The 20,822-nt window shown below is 39.2% G+C and overlaps 1 protein-coding gene across 3 annotated transcripts in view; it reads right to left on the bottom strand.

Moving 5' to 3' along the window:
• FARSB (phenylalanyl-tRNA synthetase subunit beta) overlaps window positions 1-20,822 on the bottom strand; it is a 67,382-nt gene that overhangs the window by 10,445 nt on the left and 36,115 nt on the right. For 2 of the 3 annotated variants that reach the window (XM_060016040.1, XM_060016039.1), the window contains exon 16: window positions 11,595-11,750. In XM_060016040.1, coding sequence (XP_059872023.1) covers window positions 11,595-11,750 — 156 coding nt within the window. Of the gene's footprint in view, window positions 1-11,594; window positions 11,751-20,822 lie in introns of those variants that run through there. The other variant, XR_009520103.1, reaches the window with a different exon arrangement.

Genomic DNA, 20,822 nt, shown 5'->3' with positions numbered 1-20,822 from the left:
TAAAGCTAATAACCTGACATTTTCATAAAGGAACCAAATTTTTTTCCTTTCACAATAAGAAAGAATGCCAAAAATTAAAGCATCTCTTAAGTTCACACTGATATGTATCAACTGAACTTCAAGTCAGATGCTTTCCTGAAAAGAAAAGTTTTTTAAAAAGGGCAAAATGGGAACAATGAGAGTACAGGGTCCTGAAGGGGGAGGAGTGGAAGAAGGAACAACTAAGACACAAGGCTGCAAGGCTGCAAGTGTGGAGGGCTGGGGACTGAAGGCGAGCTGCCGGCCTTGTATGTGGCCTATTTGGCCTAGAAGAACCCTCGGCAGGAAGACAACGTTCCTGACCCATGACCCACCAGGGCCAGCAGGTGCTCAGAGGTATTTCCAGGAGGGGGATGGGTTGCCCTCACCCAAGCGACTATTGGCATTTATTTCTCAAGCAGGTGGAGATTAGGCCAAGCTATTGAACACTAACGTAAAGCAAAATAATCCATCAAGATCAAAACCACAACTGGGACCTCAGTGAAGTCAGATGGTCTGCCTATCATTTATATAAAAGTAGCAGGGATGCTTTAAATGAATGTCAATCTGTGGGATTCCTGCAATGTTGTAATATACTGAAGACTGTCTCTCTTAAGGCAGCATAACGGGGAGGGAAAAGATGTGCTGGCAGATGAAAGAAACTCCAGAGAAGACAGATACCTAATGGATGTTCGATTAAGGTTCTGCCTCCCCACTGCCCCAAAGTCCACAGTAAAATATGCATTTCTAATCTTTAAACAAAGCAGACTGTGAATTAATATAATATTTTTAAAAATCAGTGCAAGCATTAGTTATTTAAGGCTTCTACAGTCTTGCCTGATAAAAAGAAATACTGGGAATATGTTGGTCAAAATGTACTTTATTTTGTAGAATATTTTCTAAGTACAAAAAGAACTGAAGATAAAGCTTAAACTGTTTCTAACAATCATGTTATTAGCAGTAATATTGATATTTTGAAACAAAGATGGATAAATAGGTAATAATGTAAATTCATTAGGAACCAAGATTTTCAATGTAAAGAAAAAGAGCTAACTATAAAGACAAACATATTAAGTAAAAATCCTCTAATCCTGAATATAAATTGGAACCACCCATATGAACTCAAGGCTTTTTCATTAAAAAAAAAAAAAAAAAATTTTTTTAAAAGGTTTTCCTCTGCGTACTAAAAAGTCCTAGAAACAATGACTCACTCAGTAGCAATGAGCAACCTTAGCACCTAGATTGTGATCTAACTTTGATTTCGCACTAAAAGGAACCAGGGCCACTTGGCAATATAGCTGATTCCAGGTCTGAGGCAGAAACTATATAAGATGAGCCCAGAAATATATTTCCTATATTATCACCCACATCCAAAAAAGCATCACCATATACAACTATTTTCTCCCTTTCATTTTAGTAAGAACCTCCCTACCAATAAAAGCTTCTCAAGACTTAAAAAGTCTTCTCCTTCCCTTCCAGAATAATCCAGCCCTAAAGGGGCTGAGGAAGGAAGAAATCCTCTCACTCAAATGTGGACACTGGGTGTCAGAGCTAAAGGGGGCAGGGAGGGCATGCACAGGTGAGAGGGGAACAGCCCCGAGGGGGCAGAGACTGAGAGTGAGTGATGGGCAGGGCAGACACGCAGGGGACAAGATGGAGTTTAGTTACCAACAGGAGCAATGAGCAACTAAGTGAATAAATTATGAATCATGGGAACCAGGTTTCTCACTGTTGGAGGAGTGAGGTACAAATACAGAAGGGGAGAAAACTGGAATGAACCCTATGGTGTTGGACTGGAATGGAGGTATTGCTGTGGGCTTATGGTCTTTAAAATATGTATAGATATAGGAGTAAGTTAGTATATGTATGTGTCTGTGTGCAACTAGAACCCTACATTTGGACTTGTAGACACCATTCCCCACTAAAAGGAACCAGGATGGAGAAATGGGACAATGGAAAGATCAAGATAAGCCTTGAATATCTTCTTGTGCCCAAAGCAAGAGAGTGCTAATAATAATAAAGAATAACAGGAACATGTTAAAAGGATACAGAAGCCAGCCTGAAGGGACTCCCACTGGCCAAAGTGAGGACAACGTGAGAATCAGAATAATGGATTAAGATACACTGAATAAAACAGGAAATAATGAATCCATACTAAGATATATAAACAAATAGGAGGATTGATTAGGAACAGAACATTTACATAATTTCAAAGTTCCTCCCCACAAAATGTTTATTGATGATAATGGAGAAAGGAGTACCTTGACAGTAAAGAAGCCTAGGAGACGCTAGTTTGATCAGGTGATTAAGTGAACATTATCAGCGATAAGTGGAAATCGGGTGCCACTGATAGGATGCATTGAGAAGAGAGCGTTACTTCTGCAACATTCCTCCAAAGTTGCCTAACTTGAATCTAGAAAACCCCAAACTGAGGAGCACACTACAAAATAACTGGCCTATAATCTCCAAAAGTGCCAGGGTCATGAAAGTCAAGGAGAGACTATTCTAGAACTTTCCAAAAGGAGGCCAATGAGACATGACAGCTAAAGGCAATAAGTGATTCTTTGATATAAAGGATAACTGATAAAACTTGCCCAGGGTAAAAGGATTAGATGGGGTCAACATTAACGTGAATAATATTTTCCTGGTTTTGACGATTATATTTTGGTTATGTAGGACAATGTCCTTATTTGTAAGAAATACACACTAATGTATTAAGGGGTACAGGTTGGCAATTTATTCTCAAACAGTTCAGGAAAGTTTTTTGTCCTGCACCTGTTTTAATAAGCTTGTAACTGTTTCAAACTTTTAAAGTTAATAAAATGCGGTTTACATTGTAGGTGTTTCTTCCATCAATTCTCAAAAAAAAGGGGAGGGGGTAAAAATTATTGCCCTCGTCCTACACCTTTAAAGAAAAGGAAATACTAAATGTGAATACCTCAAGGGGAAAAGCACATTTTTCAGATAGAAGCACTTATTTATCAAACCTACCTAGAAATGTATTCAATATGTGTACCTCTTTTTCTCTCCACCCATCATACTTTTAATCCTTCTGGATTAAAGCTGAATTGAATGTTTAGAGGGTTAATATTTAGTGTACCAGAACACATCGTTCTCTAGAAATTCAGAGGAGAGTGGTAGGTGCAGCGCACCAGTGTGCCAAAATCAGGGTGCTGCCAACGTGTAAAGCTGCTCCTCCCTGAGGAAAACCAAACTTACATATGTAAGATCAGAATTGAGTGGTGCATTCAGACAATAACACAAAGCTACAGTAAAGAAAACAGCGTGGTGATGGCACAAAAACAGACATATGGATCAATGGAACAGCACAGAGACCCCAGAAATAAACTCACACACCTACGGTCAATTAATCTTTAATAAAGGAGGCAAGGGCTTCCCTGGTGGCACAGTGGTTGAAAGTCTGCCTGCTGATGCAGGGGACGCGGGTTCGTGCCCCGGTCCAGGAAGATCCCACATGCCGCTGAGCGGCTGGGCCCGTGAGCCATGGCCGCTGAGCCTGCGCATCCGGAGCCTGTGCTCCGCAACGGGAGAGGCCACAGCAGTGAGAGGCCCGCATACCGCAAAAATAAATAAATAAACAAACAAACAAATAAATAAAGGAGGCAAAAACATACAACGGAGAAAAGACAGTCTCTTCAATAAGTGACACTGAGAAAACTGGATAGCTACGTTAAAACAATTAAATTAGAACACTCTCTAACACCATAGACAAAAATAAACTCAAAATGGATTAAAGACCTAAATGTAAGACTGGATACTATAAAACTCCTAGAGGAAAACATAGGCAGAACACTCTGACATAAATCCCAGCAGTATTTTTTGGATCCATCTCCTAGAGTAATGGAAACAAAAGCAAAAATAAACAAATGGGACCTAATCGAACTTAGAAGCCTTTGCACAGCAAAGGAAACCACAGACAAAATGAAAAGACAACCTATGGACTGGGAGAAAATATTTGCAAACAATGCGACTGACAAGGGATTAATTTCCAATATATACAAAAAGCTCATGCAACTCAATAACAACAAAAACAAAAAAAATGAATAACCCAAACAAAAAGTGGGCAGAAGACCCAAACAGACACTTCTCCAAAAAAGACATACAGATGGCCGACAGGCACATGAAAAGATGCTCAATATTGCTAATTAGCAGAGAAATGCAAATCAAAACTACAATGAGGCATCACCTCACACCGGTCAGAATGGCCATCATCAAAAAGTCTACAAATGGGGCTTCCCTGGTGGCGCAGTGGTTGAGAGTCCGCCTGCTGATGTGGGGGACACGGGTTCGTGCCCCGGTCCTGGAGGATCCCACATGCCGCAGAGCGGCTGGGCCCGTGGGTCATGGCCGCTGGGCCTGCGCAACCAGAGCCTGTGCTCCACAACGGGAGAGGCCACAACAGTGAGAGGCCCGCGTACCGCAGAAAAAAAAAAAAGTCTACAAATAATAAATGTTGGAGAGAGTGTGTAGAAAAGGGAACCCTCCTACACTGTTATACTGTGGGAATATAAATTGGTGCAGCCACTATGGAAAACAGTATGGAGGTTTCTTAAAAAACTAAAAATAGAATTACCACATAATCCAGCAATCCCACTCCTAGGCATATATCCAGAAAAGATGAAAGCTCTAATTTGAAAAGATACATGCACCCCAATGTTCACAGCAGCACTATTTACAATAGCCAAGACATGGAAGCAACCTACATGTCCATCAACAGATGAATGGATAAAGAAGATGTGACATATAAATTCAGTGGAATACTGCTCAGCCATGAAAAGAATGAAATAATGCCATTTGCAGCAACACGGATGGACCTAAAGAACACTAAGGGCTTCCCTGGTGGCGCAGTGGTTGGGAGTCCGCCTGCCGATGCAGGGGATGCGGGTTCGTGCCCTGGTCCGGGAAGATCCCACATGCCGCGGAGTGGCTGGGCCCGTGAGCCACGGCCGCTGAGCCTGCGCGTCCGGAGCCTGTGCTCCGCAACGGGAGAGGCCACAACAGTGAGGCTCGCATACCGCAAAAAAAAAAAAAAAATAAAGAGATGCATGCTACTATATATAAAATAGACAAACAACAAGGATTAACTGTATAGCACGGGGAACTATATTCAGTATCTTGTAATAAACTATAATGGAAAAGAATCGGGGGAAATAAACCTGAGCAGTACAAATCACCCTAAAAATCCTCTCAACTTTCAGGATTTGGGTCCTTGAAACTGGAAATGAACTTCTTTTGCATCTCTTTTTATTTGGGCCATAGCCTTTTCTGTAGAATAGTGGAAGCCAATGTCTAGTTTGGAAGGAGGAAAAAAAGGAGTACAAGGTGTTAAATAAAAATACCTTACTCTCTCTCTTTTACCCAGCACATACAGTTAAATTGAAACAACTCCAAAGTATGCATTAAGTCACAGCATGCATTCTCAAAGCGGAATGAAAACTGGTTCTTGGCTGGGGAGAGGGGGTATGAAAAAAATCTTATATTACAGTGGTTTGGAGCCCTCCAAAGATGAGCCCTACTTAACAAAACTGTACTCCTTAGTGTTCAGTTCGTCTCACTGGGTTGTCTTGGGCTTCACAGGAGCAGCACTGAAATGGAAAACATAGCAAATGTATGCAAGATCAGTGCTCCACAACTATGGTGACAGATAGCTCTGATCCGGTGACTGGAAGACTTTGTATCAAGCGCTCAATTGCAAGGTCATGTTAAGAGTGACCTGCATGTGCCAGGAATCACCATTGGCTGCCTTGTGGACTCTGTTTATGTGTGCTCTTGAGAGCTTCCCTGCATAGTTCAGGCTTTGAGAATTAAATAAAAAGTTTCTAATTTAAAAAGTTATTATTCAACACATCATTAACTACATCAAGTGCTGGAAAGAAAAATCATCAGCAATATCTGACTACCAGCTAATTAAAAGTTATCTTCTCTTATCAAGGAAAAGTGAAATTCACTAAAAATGACTTTTTAAGAAATCAATTTTTCAATTGTTTTACTTTTGCTGGAAAAGTGGGTTTTGAACGGTTTTTAAAAATTTTTGGTTACAGTTATATATTTAAATTGCCAATTGGCATATATAATGATGCACTACAATTTATATAAGTATGTAACATTAAAAGCTATGCAGTAGATACAAAGTTAAATGTTAGTAGTTTTTTGATTTAACTCTCTCTGTTTTTTTTCTGTCTGCACCACTAGGCTTGCAGGATCTCAGTTCCTCGACCAGGGACTGAACTTGGGCCACAGCAGTGAAAGTCTGGAATCCTAACCACTAGGCCACCAGAACTCCCTAATTTAACTCTTAACTTAAAAATGTTTACTTATTCTTAACCCTGAATTGAATTTTAAAAATAAGGTTTATACTTTTTATGTATAAAGCAAAGCTATACATATAGTACATAATAAATATGCAGTATACCAGTGGTATTAACATTTTATGGAGGGGCAATTAGGAAAAAAGTCTAAAACGTTCCTTAAGGGAGAGATAATAAAAAGAAGTTGAGGGGCTTCCCTGGTGGCGCAGTGGTTGAGAGTCCGCCTGCCGATGCAGGGGACGCGGGTTCATGCCCCGGTCCGGGAAGATCCCACATGCCGCGGAGCGGCTGGGCCCGTGAGCCATGGCCGCTGAGCCTGCGCGTCCAGAGCCTGTGCTCCGCAACGGGAGAGGCCACAACAGTAAGAGGGACGCGTACCGCAAAAAAAAAAAAAAAAAAGTTGAGAAATACTGTGTTCCAAGACCTATCAGATGGGAATGTGAGCTAAGTCATTCAAGTGGGACGTGCTGTGGAACACGCACTCCAACACTGAGTACTGAAACGTCCAGTGGGTACCAAGGCACACCAAAAGCACGAGGTGGTGAGCATGAGTGGAGAGAACTTTGCCTCATACATATAAGAGAGAGTGAGGCAAGGAAATAAAACACATCGAGAACAACACGGGGCTACGCGAATCGTGATAGCTGCTGAGGCTTTAACGGGCACTGTGGCCCCATGTCATCCCGCTGTTTTGACGTGTGGTGATCACTGCAGATGTGTTTAATATTGCTCTTAATAAAGCCTTCAAAGAAGGTAACAAAAATTGTAGTATTTGAAAGCTTGCCTCAAACACCGAAAAAAACCAGAGAATCAGAGGATTAAGGACATTTTTTACACAGAGTAATAAGGTCAGAAGCTTATTAACTTCCAAACTTTTTTTCTTTTCAATGTGGTGCCTTAAACAGAGTCATGTCTTTGCTGATGGTAACTAAAAATGTGGAGACACTATACAGATCCCCCTTTTTTCCAGCCTAGACTTTTTGTGTAAATCAGACCATAAACGGCTCCTTTACTCCAGCAAGCTGTTCAATACATGTTCTTCTCATATATTTCCAAGCTCATGTTACACTAAAAACCAGTGTGAAGGCCGGGGAGACATCACAATTTCACCCGTACTTTTTAGCATCTGAAATCTTTCACAGGTGTCCTGAAAGAGGAAAAAGGTCATGACCTACAGGTCAAGTCAATGATCATTAGGTGATGCTGTAACAGAAGGCATCTAAATAACCTCTGTGGGTACATATGGTGCAGGATTAAATGTGCCTATTACTTACAAGGTTATTTTTCATTTCACAAAATGAATTCTGAGCAGCATGAAAATTAGAATTGTCAAAACTAAAAGTACTAAAACTTCTGTTTTTCCATCAGGAATCTTGTCTCAGGTTAAACTGACATTTTCCATAGATTTGTGAATAAACAAAACTGAAATAGTAACAAATTCAAGGGGAAAAAATACACACTCAAGTCAGTGCAGCCAATCGCACACAAAGCCTACTACCTTCCCTAAGAAATTATTTTCGCCACTGATTTGCCCAGGAACCACATAACTGTTCTAAACACAAAAATGCTGCAAATTTTCCTTGCCCAGAAGTGGTTTTGAAAAGGATAAATGCATTTTAACATACATAATTTAGTTTGCAACAAACCACAAAAACAAAGGGGAAGAAGTCTGAAAAAAAGCGCATACATATGCTGTAATGATCCGATCAAATGCCACTAAAACATGATGAGTTGCTCCAAGTGCTCAAAACGCTCTACAGTCTGTTAAAAAGTTAAAGGTTCTTCTTTCTTTTTTCTACTCAACGACTGCCCTTATTCTATCAGCAGTTTGGCATTCTAGCTCACCTTGTGTTCTTAACTGCAAGGGCGCTCAGCAAATAAAAACCCTGTGAGACTAAGTGACCATGGCTTCTAATTGTGGCTGCAGTCACAGGACTTGGGAGTGCTTCTCAGAGATCCACAGGCTGCAGAGGGCTGCTGTCTGCATGAGAAGCCAGGTTACATGCCAATGTCAACAGAACTCCCTGAGATCAATGTGATGATCAATGAGATGAGTTTCCAGGTTTCTCTCACAGTGGACAGGGCCAAGTTTCTCAAAAGGGAATCAAGTTCTGTTCCACTCTCTACCACCAAACAAAGCGGCACAAAAGGAAGTCAGTGGTGTTCATTAGAAAGGACAGAGAGAGATTAGGTATATCTGCCAATGAACTGACATTAGCAAGACTCTCTGGTGAACAGACTTAGCTCAATTATAATGGCAAAGCCACCACGGACTTTTAATTATTAAAAGGTAAACCATATGCCAGAGTAATAGAAGACAACTCAGTAATTAAGAATGGCAGGAAATGGTAGCTCTTAATCTGTTTCTTCTTGACTTTTTTGATACTCTGAAGATCTTTTCTTGAAGCAGAAAAAGCTTTATGCAAAATAACAATAAATCTGAGGAAACGATGTAACTAAACACGCCCCAGCAACCAAATTCCTGTGTAGGGATTTACTTAGGATATATATATATATATATATATATATATATATATATATATACACACACATATTATATATTAAATTTTAGATGAAGAACTTATACCAACTTTACTGCTGACTTATTTTGACAAGCCACTTCTTTAGGTCTTGCTTTCTTTAACCATTTAAAAAAAAGGTAATCATATTTGTCATTATGTAATCAAAACAGATAATTAAAATATAACATTACAATATTCTATTATGAGAGCCAAAGTAAATTCAAAAGTAAACACAAGATGGCCTCTGTCCTCATACAAAATCAAACACCAGTAACAATTTGGCCTAAAAAACTGAACATGAAGACCTACAACCACATCGTAAGTGGTTACAGTTTATGAATGTATTTTCTAATTTGAAAACACACACACCCACCCACACACAGACACGCACACACACACTCCAAGCCAAAATGGTAGACATTTACATATTAGGGAAATTAAGTACTAAGTATTATATTGTTTTGGTGCTAAAATATAAAAGGATTAAAATTATAATATCATAGGTTTAGAATGATGAAAATAGAACTTAAAAAAAAGATCAACACATATGAGCTGTATCATAAAAGGTTCCGAGTGGCACAAAAGGTTCCAAGTGGAACTTTTCCAAATGCTGAATGCTGCAGCTTCTACCTTCATAAAGTTTCTTCAATCAGTCTTCTCCTCGGTATAGCCTTGGCCAACATTCAAAGTCAAGCCCTTATTCTCACTATAACACCTTTCAACCATTCTCTTCCCCTCTACTCTCCATGCCGCCCAACCTACATAATGCTGCCAGATTAATTCCTTCGAAGTACAGATCTAATCACATAACTCACTTAAGGGAAAAAAAAAAAGCAGCAGCAGCAGCTTCAATATTTTCCAGCTAATTAGCTACAACTCCTTATTCTAGCACTCAGGACTCTAAATGTAGTCCCAAGCTTCTTCCTCACCCTGTACAAACCAAACTGCACTAGGCTATGTTTCCCATCATTTTTTGCCTTTGCTCTGGTGGTCTGCCTTGCTTCCCGTCTCCCACCTATTCCTTCGAAGGCCTATGTCACTTTCCAGAAACTCACTAACGCTTTCTCATATGCTCTTAAGAAACCGCACCACCTCCCTCTTTGGAAACTTCAAGGCACTCGTCTTAGCAGCTTATTGTGAAAGCTGGTATGCAGTGGTCATTCCCCCTGTAGGTTCCTTGACAGCAGGATCTGTGTCCTACTTATTCTGTCTTCTTGAAGCCTGTCTCATGACAGGGGAACTTAGAGGCTTCTGAGAAATATGTCTAATGAACTTACTGAGGCAGAAGAGTCATTATATTAAGACACTGGTTTATGGCTTATAGAGACATCATTAATATAAAAGTTACATATAAAAGTATCATATCCACAACAAATTATGCTCCAATTTACCATTTCAGCTCTCTGCAACCTTTCCAGTAAGAAAAAAAATTATATCTCATATATATGACATAATCTGTTTCAGGAAACAGATTTTTATTCAGCTAATCTCTATATGAAGTAAAATTTCTGAGAAAAGACTGTATAGAAGGTTAAAAAAAATGTGTCACATCAGCTTTCAGGCTGCCATTAACTTGGATGACCAGATCTTAAAGCAGAAATTCTAGAACAGTCAACTGGTGAATGAGTAATGTAAAGCCACTATAAAGACAGGCAACTTGGTCTTGTGGAAAGAACAGTGGGAGGCAGGCGCCCTGGGGTCCCCATGTGTGACCCAGCCCAACTCACTTGGCTTGCCTATCCTTGGCTTCTTCACTTGTCAAATCAGGGAACTGGACTTGATGAACTCTAAGACCCAGTTCCAACACTCTAAAATTCTATAAGCATCACACATATCTTCACTGAATGATTACTAATGAGAGATGTGGTAGAAAATGATAACTCCCTGCAATATTTAATCTTTCAATTTTATAAAAAAAAAGATAACTCCACAAATCTTCAACCTAAAAAGGCCATATATTTAGGGTTACTGCATTTTCAAAGAACTTTTCAAATTAAAAAAAAAATTGAAACAATAATAAAAAACCATCTCTGAGGACTAAGAAAAATACAACTAGGGGAAAACAAAAATATGTCCCCCCAAACCTCACACCAGTATAAGTACTGCTAAATAACACTTTGAAAAAAGTGAATGGTCCAATAGAAATTTAAAATGCCAGATAAAGTTATAAAATTGTCAGGTAAACAGTGGAAATAAAGTGGTAAAATGTTTCTTTCAAGTTGTCTGTGGATCTCTTATCTAATACTGATTCAAGCTATAGGGATATGAAAAGCAAAAATTTCAGGATTCCTCAGACAACAAGAAACTAGCATTTTAGGAGTATATATACAATTTAGTTAGCCTAACTTCCAATGTCTCTCTTTTTTCCTCTTTTGCCTTAAAGGCTTCAGGCAGGAGGCTCTGAGCACAAGTCATGAGTTCTGGTTCTCTCAGCTTGCAGTTTGGATTGTGGGTTGACCACGACTTGATGGTGCCAGTAACTAGGGGTTACCAGCACTCAGCTGGAACAAAAGTATAATCTGTGGCACTACAAGAGCTCTGAAAAGCATCTTCTCAAAATACTGGAGGGAAAAAGGATATTTCTAGAAAATACTGACAATTAATTGATATGAAGCTCTCTCTCCCACCTCCCCCCTAAATCAAAACCAAAAACACTTTATCACAAATAGGGCTTCGCCTCTTCATTACGGGATCACTGACTCTTGACTCAGCTCATCTGTCTCACCTTCTGATGCTTTGATCACATATCCTCCCTTCTTTTCGCCAGGAGGCACATCAAGTAGCTGCATGAGTCTGTCCAGAAGCCCATGGATTATCTCGAACCCAGGATTCTTGTTGTAATAAACAGCACAGAGATGCCTGTAGTTTCTTGCACCTACATCTGAAAAAAAATAAAAGAATTGGTCACAAGCCTACACTGACCATCACTTAAGAAGCCGATTTACCCCAAAACATAAACTCAAGCAAAATCAACAAAAAAGGAAACCAATTAGGAAACATAGAACCAATCAAACTCAGAAAGACAAGATAAGATGGTTTTTCAACCATTAAATTCCCTGAGGTGTTTTTACTTGGGGGAGATGCGGAAAGCCCTCAATGCTGGCCCAGGAACAGTAAGGCTTCACTGTGGTACGAATTGGTAAAGAATTTAGCAACATTTTTCAGAACCTTAAAATTTCATACGCTTTTATTTACAATACTATCCAAAAGAAATAATTCTAAATACAAGAATGGATTCATGTAGAGAGATATTACTTCTACACAAAGCATTACTTCCAATAGTGAAAATTAGAAACAACCCAAATTGGGAAATGGCCACATAAAGTACAGCACAATCACTCAGCAGAATACTACGCAGCCAAAAGGCATCTTTATGAAGATTTATCATAACAGAGCTAGAATACTTACAGTAGTAAACAAAACAAAAAAAGGAGGCCGCAAAGTTCAAAAAGAGTAAAAACTAAATTATATTATCTAAAGAATATACACAGGTTGGACAACTATGAAGCAAAGAAGCGAATGACTATCACAAAAGTTAGGATAGTGATTGCTCTAGGTAAAGGGAAGGTAGTTTTGATGGGGAAGGGTCTTAACTTGGATGGTTACACTAGTGTTTGCTTTATAATCTTTTTAAACTGTTTATGTCATACATACACATCAGAATTAAAACATGAAAAAAAAAGCAATTTATGAAGAATCACAGCTATGTAAATATAACCACAAGCCAAAAAACTCCACACACAGGAAAAAGAATGTAAAGAAATATACCTGAATGTTAATAGAGGTTCTGTTTGGGCAGGAATTTTTTTTTTCCCATTTTTCCTTGATTAGTATATTTTTTCTACTTTGAAAATCAGGACAAACTTACACAATGTAATATTTTTTAAAAATAATTGCAATAATCCAAGTGAACTCTAATAGGTGACTAGATAAACTGGTTCACCCATACAATGGAATACTACTCAGCAATAAGGGAGACTTGATAACTTAGAGGAATCTCAAGGACATGAAGCTGAATGAAAGAAGCCAGTCTTAAAAGGCAATATAAGTGGACAATATAAGTCCATTTATATGACATTCTGGAAAAAGCAAAAGTATACCAACAGAGAACAAGATAGCGGTCATCCGGGGTTAGATGTCGGGGAAAAAATGTGAGAACGTGGGACATGTGGGTTTTGGGGGTGACAGAACTGTTCTGTATCCGCAGTGATGGTTACAAAAATTTAAAACTCTTTTTTTTTTTAAACATCCTTATTGGAGTATAATTGCTTTACAATGTTGTTAGTTTCTGCTGTATAACAAAGTGAATCAGCTATACATATACATATATCCCCATATCCCCTCCCTCTTGTGTCTCCCTCCCACCACCCTCCCTATCCCACCCCTCTAGGTGGTCACAAAGCACCGAGCTGATCTCCCTGTGCTATGCCGCTGCTTCACCGAGCTGATCTCCCTGTGCTATGCCGCTGCTTCCCACTAGCTATCTATTTTACATTTGGGAGTGCATATATGTCCATGCCACTCTCTCACTTCGTCCCAGCTTACCCTTCCCCCTCCCCGGGTCCTCAAGTCCATTCTCTACGTCTGCATCTTTATTCCTGTCCTGCCCCTAGGTTAGTCAGAACCATTTTTTTTTTTTTTGAGATTCCATATATATGTGTCAGCATACAGTATTTGTTTTTCTCTTTCTGACTTACTTCACTCTGTATGACAGACTCTCAGTCCATCCACCTCACTACAAATAACTCAATTTCGTTCCTTTTTATGGCTGAGTAATATTCCATTGTATATATGTACCACATCTTCTTTAACCATTCATCTGTCGATGGACACTTAGGTTGCTTCCATGTCCTGCCTATTGTAAACAGTGCTGCAATGAACATTGTGGTACATGACTCTTTTTTGAATTATGGTTTTCTCAGGGTATATGCCCAGTAGTGGGACTGCTGGGTCTTACGGTAGTTCTATTTTTAGCAAAACTCATTTTTAAAGAAAGATATGCATAGCATATAAAGACAGACTCAAATTCAGTGGAGATCATTTAACTTTTTAACAGGCAGATACACTTGTGGCCCTTTAATAAATTCTGGAGGAGACCACTGCTCTACACAAACAACGAATGAATGTTGGCTTCGTTTTGCCTTTCAAATCAGGAAAAGAGAAAGAACAAACTAATGTCTATCTGGGAGAACAAACTGAAAATAAAAAGCTGCTTCATATTAGCATGTATTGAGCAAAAGTTCTTCCACAGACTTATTCCCATACTATAATTTGCACAAAATATAGAATGTCTTTTGCCTTCCAGATATCCAAATAAACAAATGAGTATTTTATAACACTGTACTTCACTGCTAGTAATATAAAAGTTAGCCAATAAATGGGGTAAAAGGAAAGGGAAACTTAGTATCCAGAACTTAGTATCTTTCTATCAACCTATCTGTCATCTTAATTCTCAAGACACTCATGTAAGCTAGGTTTTATTGTATCTATAAAGTGGATAGGGAAAATAAGATGGGGAAACAAAAGTTCAGAAAGGTTTTGCCCAAAGTCAAGCCAACTGCCTGGAGAGAACTGTAATTAATTACACAGCTAATAAGTTACAAAACCAGGATTTGACCAGGACTGTCTAACTCTAAAATCCATGCCCTCTCTACAGTAGAAATCTCTGACTCTCTAAAGGATTTTGATGAGATCTCTACATCTCTAAAGGATTTAGATGAAAATAAACAATATAAGGGCAAGCTTATGTATGAATATATTCTTAGTATAGTCAAAGATGTGCATTCTTGAAATGTTTTTGATACGATACACAGATGTTTTCATTTTCAAAAGTTTTCATATTTAAGAACTGCAGTCAAGCAACTGAAATAAATTATTTTTAGAAGTCAGTTAACTAAAGTTTCTAGCCATCAACAGTACTGTAACTCATGGGAAGTACATTCTGAGTTAAACTTTGGATTGAACATACATAGAGAAATAACTGTTCTTGCCATGTAACATTTCTTAGCACCCACTATGTTCAAAGCACTCCACTAGAGGTCAAAGCCAGCATAGAGCCTGCACAGACTAAACCTTCAACAATTGTTTTCTGAATAAATGAATAAAGCCTGGAAAGGAAGCTAAGCATACACAAAAAAATCATTAAACAAGGCCAGGACAAGACAGTGGCCACATTCTACGTCAGCACAAGAGCCAGCTGGTGTCAGAAAGTGAGTACTGTGCCACTGTCACTCTCCATCATTTCCACGTGCAAGAATAAAGTAATTTGGTACCTAACGCTATAATCGGAGGTGTCGGAATAAAGATTAATATTAAAACCAGGCAGGCATCAAACATCACTAAATCAACCACATGCATTAACTAAAATGAGGGGCCTGATTGCTCTGTAGGAACACACACACACACACACACACACACACACACTCTCTCTCTCTTTCTCTCTCTCTCTCTCTCTCTCTCTCTCTCTCTCTCTCTCTCCCCCCTCCTCTCCCCCCTCTCCCCCTCCCTCCCTGCTCAACCCCTCTCCCCACCCCCCTTCCCTTGAAGGGAAAAAAATGAAATGAAACAAAACTAATTTATCCCTTTCATATTACGGACTTGCTCCTGGGTATCTCTGCCATGTGGTACCCATTTGTTGGTGTCACATGCTTCCACTTTAACACACAGACACGTATTGAAACCACTTTGTAGTCCCATTTTTGCTGTGAGAGAAGAGTCCAACAGGAATGCCATCATTCAGAGAACTTAGCAACACAAACTGGAAGCTCTATTTTGGTAACCTTTGCCTTGGAATACTTCTGTCCTGATCTCCAAATTATGTAAAACCTGCCCTTCTGGTAAGAGGAGCAACATCTGGTTTAAAGACTTAGAATTAAAAGAAAAAAATTAAGTGATTTTGATGATCAGAATAATGAAGTTACAATAAAAAATACAAGACTTAAAAAAAATTATACTCCAAGAAAGGTTTCAGGATGTTTACAGCACACGCATATACAATAATGAGCTATATATTTTTAAACTCAATTTTGCAGTATTTTAAGGAAAGGCCACTGACTTCTAGGGCTTTATACTAAACCCACCATAAGAATTAGATTAAATACATTATTTAGGTGCCCCCTCCCAGCTCCCACCACTGATTGGCTGGTTTTTCACATCTCTCCCAAGTGCTACCATTCCCTCTAGACTTGCTTCCTCACATCTTGCTAAGACATTCCCTCTGAATTAGCTGGATTGAATTAAAAGAGAAAATAACCACATACTCAGTTCCACCCAGAATTTCTCCTTGGAGAAACTGCTAGGCATAATAAAATTCCCACTTCCTAGTATTTTGCACTGAGAGACCATATTACATCACAGGAAGTTCACTGACTGCATGCCGCAAAATAAGAACTATTTAAATTTCAAGTCAAAACTAGGGTTTGTTGGAAATGCCTCAGTTCTTTATAACTCAGTTAACAGACCTCTTGTGTCATGCCATCAAACAATTCTGCTTTTTAAATAGGCCTGCCAAGTATGTCAGCCTAAATTACCAGTGTCTTTCACAGACTTCAAAGTACTGCCTGGAGAGGCTGATGTAAACCACCCAGAGAAGGGGTGGCTGGCTACGATTCTGGAAGCTGAAAGAACATGCCAAGTGATTTTATAAAAGAAGAAAAAACGAAAAAAAGGGATACGTGATGTCCCTTAGTAAATGACTATCACATACAACTCAAATGTTTCGAACAGCTTCTGCTTAGTGTAGATTCTCTCTCACCAAAGTACCAATGATTAAAAGCAAATTAGGGGTGTTAGGCAATGTTATCATTAAGTGGCACAGAATGCAAAAGGATAAGAGTCTTCAAGAGAAGCTTTCCATCTCTATTCTCACATTCACCGAGAAGCCCAAATGAAGATGCTAGGAGAGGGCTTCCCTGGTGGCACAGTGGTTAAGAATCCACCTGCCAGTGCAGGAGACACGGGTTCAAGCCCTGGTCCAGGAAGATCCCACATGCCGCGGAGCAACTAAGCCCGCACACCACAACTACTGAGCCCGCGCTCTAGAGCCCGTAAGCCATAATTACTGAGCCTGCACGCTGCAACTACTGAAGCCCACGTGCCTAGAGCCTGTGCTCCACAACAAGAGAAGCCACTGCAATGAGAAGCCCGCACACTGCAACGAAGTGTAGCCCCCGCTCACCGCAACTAGAGAAAAGCCTGCATGCGACGAAAAAGACCCAACGCAGCCAAAAATAAAATAAAATGAATAAATTTTAAAAAAGAAAAAAAAAGATGCTAGGAGAAAGCCTACTGGGAAACCAACAGAGCTCCCAGGGCAACTGGTGGCTGACACTGAGCTTGAGAATAACAGCCTGGCCAAGCTCAGAAAATGAAACGAATCACTTTGATTTTTAGTCTATTCCATCTAAAAAATTTCTTTAATATTGGTACCCATGAGACTAGTATAGCTTATATTACAAATTTTACTTATCTTCAGAAGAAATTCAGAGTAGGCCTAATGATTCACAAAAGCTATAAGAATCCTGTCAAGACATAGACTTTAAAAAATTAGATCTAACATGGGAGAACAGGAACCTTTACACACTCCTGGTAGGACTGCAAATTTGTAAAAAATCCTTTTTAGAAGAGAATTTGACAAGGTAGCAAACATATAATATGCATATCTATGGACTGACCAATTCAATTTCTAAAAACACATATTTGTATAAGGGTACAAGGATATTCATTACAATAGACATATTTTAGCAAAAACCTGGTAACAATCTAAATAGTCATAATAGTTTGAGTCAATAAATTACAGTATATCCATATAATGAGATACTGTGCAGCCATTAAAAAGAATGAGGTGGACAGAATGTGTTCATAGGAAAAAAGTACAGAAGACAGAAAAAGCATAATCCTATTTGTGTAAACACCAGAAAGAATTTACCTGTATCTGTGGCTATATAGAGAAATGTAAAACATACGGTTGCATATGCATAGAATGTCTGGCAACTAATTCTAAGAGTAGGATTTGGGAGAAGCTGGATACGTGTATTTTTTTTTTTAATGTGAAAACAACAGAATTACTCTTAATACATATTTGTGAAAGTTCTTAAAGATATTACAAATACATTTTCAATTTTAAAAACAAACATAATAAAACCTAAGAACAATTTTCCTTAAAACACTTCTATATTATGGCACTGAGGTAAAGACTTTTCGTCTTTTAAATAATGCTGAAAGCCAAGAAACAAATGTGAGGAAAAATCTATGACCTTCTCAATGCATGAAGGAAAAGGTTACATCCTTGTGGGTTGGCTTTTATTTCGTTAACATAAACCTGGAATGGATTTTTATCTATTAAAAAAGTACGATATTCAATGCATGACAGAGCACATTATACTCATGTTAGCAGATCTTAACTATGTGAACCAAACGTACTAAAATAACTTTCTATATTAAAAATGATGGTATTCACACAGTTAAGATGCCATCACATACGCGAATGATGCTACTTCAAATACTGTTAATGTCAATGTTCCTTACACCCATATTTTTTGGATTATTAATTGGAAATTCTACATGCCAAAAACATGAGTGGTAAAATTAAACTAATCTAGACTGATGACATAAGCTCTCTTCAGAAAGCCACATTCCACATGTGGATGTGAGATAATCTTCCATTATTCAATGGCTGCAGAATTAATGGACAATTTCTCAGAGCTGAAGTATTTTACAAGCTCATAATGAAAATGCTTTCATTGAGCTTTTTATCAAGCAAAGAATTATACAAAAACTACGAAGCCCCTAGAGTTTAGCAGGTTACAAAATAAGACAGATACATGAAAGGTACAAACCGACAGCAAACAGAAGGAACAAACCAAATCATAAAAGAACAGTGAATTAGCTCTGTTCTATGCGGCCATGGTGGTGCCAGGAGGAGAAAAGAACAAGAATCTTAAATATACTTAAGTTAAAAAAAAAAAACTTTAAATGTAAAAGTTTAAAAAAAATTCTAGATTTCCATATCCAAACTAGGCAAGGTAAGAAGTAGATCTTTCAGATTTAGAAAAGTTTCAGGGAGAATGAGAAATTTTAGCAACTATTTAAGCAGCAATTTGGGGGACAGAGGAAAGGTGGCTTGTTCCAGGGCTGCAGCAACGCTCTGGAGACGCAGGAACAACCTGAGCAATACAATAATTATTAAAACCCAGCAGTTTTAAAATTATTAAAATGAAGTAGTTAAAACTAAAGGGCAGTATGATTATCGGGGTTCTCCACCGATAAATGTCAAACTGACAACTGGATGACTGTATCATGCTAAATTTAAAACACCCTATATACTTGCTTTACGAAGCCAAAGTAAGTCTTCCTTCTTAGGCTATCATTCCTTTTAAACTTAGATTCAACCCCATGATGCATTTTCTCCTGCCATTTTTGTGAGCTTTTAGGCATCCTGGCAGCTTCAGTGACCACTGTGGAATAAACTGTGATGGCAGAATTCAATCTGCGTTTAATAAAAAGCCAGAATGCTGGACTTTGCAAAATATAGTTGCATTTCTGGGCATGAAGATTAGAAATTCACAACTGCTCCTCTGAAGTAATTTTTTACTATTTTGTTTATAGTTTCTCCTCGACACTGAAAAGACAAACATAACAACTGAAACCAACCAGTTACTCACACAGCAGCCCGATCTGATAGCTTCAGTACAGCCTCTACTGGACTTCCCTGCTATAATAAAGCTGAAAATTTACCCCACAGCAGAGTCTGCATTCAACTTCTCGTTCCAAAGACACCGCCACTCTGCCCAACAAAAGGGATAAATCAGCTTTGTCCCTCGAGTCATGACTAATATTTTTAAATGTTGCAGCAACTTCAGATCTTACAATTCAATAAATGCAGTGACTGGCTCAGCCTCTTAGAACAGGACTGTGTCTGGCTCAGAGTGGAAATCCTCACACTTGAGAAGGGTGCCTGAGTCCCTCACCGGGCAGCCTGACAGCCTCATGACATGGATGGCCAGTCAGAAAGTCCACGTTAGCATAAGAAACTGTCCAATAAGGTCAAGCACAAAAACACGGACTAGGAGACTTCCGTCTACCCTTACAGAAGCGCAAATCAGACAGAATTTGTGGAAGGCATATTGAAATCCAATACAGATTCCTCTTCCATTTCCATTTTGGAAGACACACTTGCCTACACAAAAACCATGAGGCTGAGAGTGTTGGGTTTTCCTTAATGCTACGAAACAAGTTAGTGGCAGCTGTCACTCCCTTCTCTGTGCTATCAGGGCACCTTGTACACTCCCTTGGCAACCGTTTCTCTCATGTTCCAAGCAGCCCCTGGCAAAGAAAAGGAACTAAAAGATACTTCCTCCCAGTACAACAAATGAGACTCTCTTGCCATACATCTGCACCCCTTTTAAACCAGCAGTTCGAGTACCGCCCTCACTAGTGAAAATTCGGGAAATTTTCACAGTCCCTAGAAAACTGCTCTGTCATTTCACTTTTGATGGTCTAGATTTTTTTTTTTCCTTCAAAATTGTTTCACTATTTAGGAGGAAATGGCTACTGTAAATCCAACAGAGAAATGGTTCCTGGTTCGAGAGACGGTAAAAACATATATGCTCAATTCACTGAAAAGAAGTGAGTGATGGATTGCTCAAAAAACATTCCTGGACTTCCCTGGTGGTGCAGTGGTTAAGAATACGCCTGCCAATGCAGGGGACACGGGTTCGAGCCCTGGTCCGGGAAGATGCCACATGCCGCAGAGCAACTAAGCCCGTGCACCGCAACTACTGAGCCCGCGTGCCACAACTACTGAAGCCCGTGCGCCTAGAGCCCATGCTCCGCAACAAGAAAAGCTACCACAATGAGAAGACTGCGCACCACAACAAAGACTAGCCCCCACTCGCCGCAACCAGAGAAAGCCCACGCACAGCAATAAAGACCCAACACAGCCAAAATTAAAACT

This window comes from Delphinus delphis, chromosome 7 (assembly GCF_949987515.2).
Source record: "Delphinus delphis chromosome 7, mDelDel1.2, whole genome shotgun sequence".
Lineage (NCBI taxonomy): Eukaryota > Metazoa > Chordata > Mammalia > Artiodactyla > Delphinidae > Delphinus > Delphinus delphis.
Note: the sequence above shows the minus strand (reverse complement) of the source record. Positions and strands in the feature narration are given on the sequence as shown.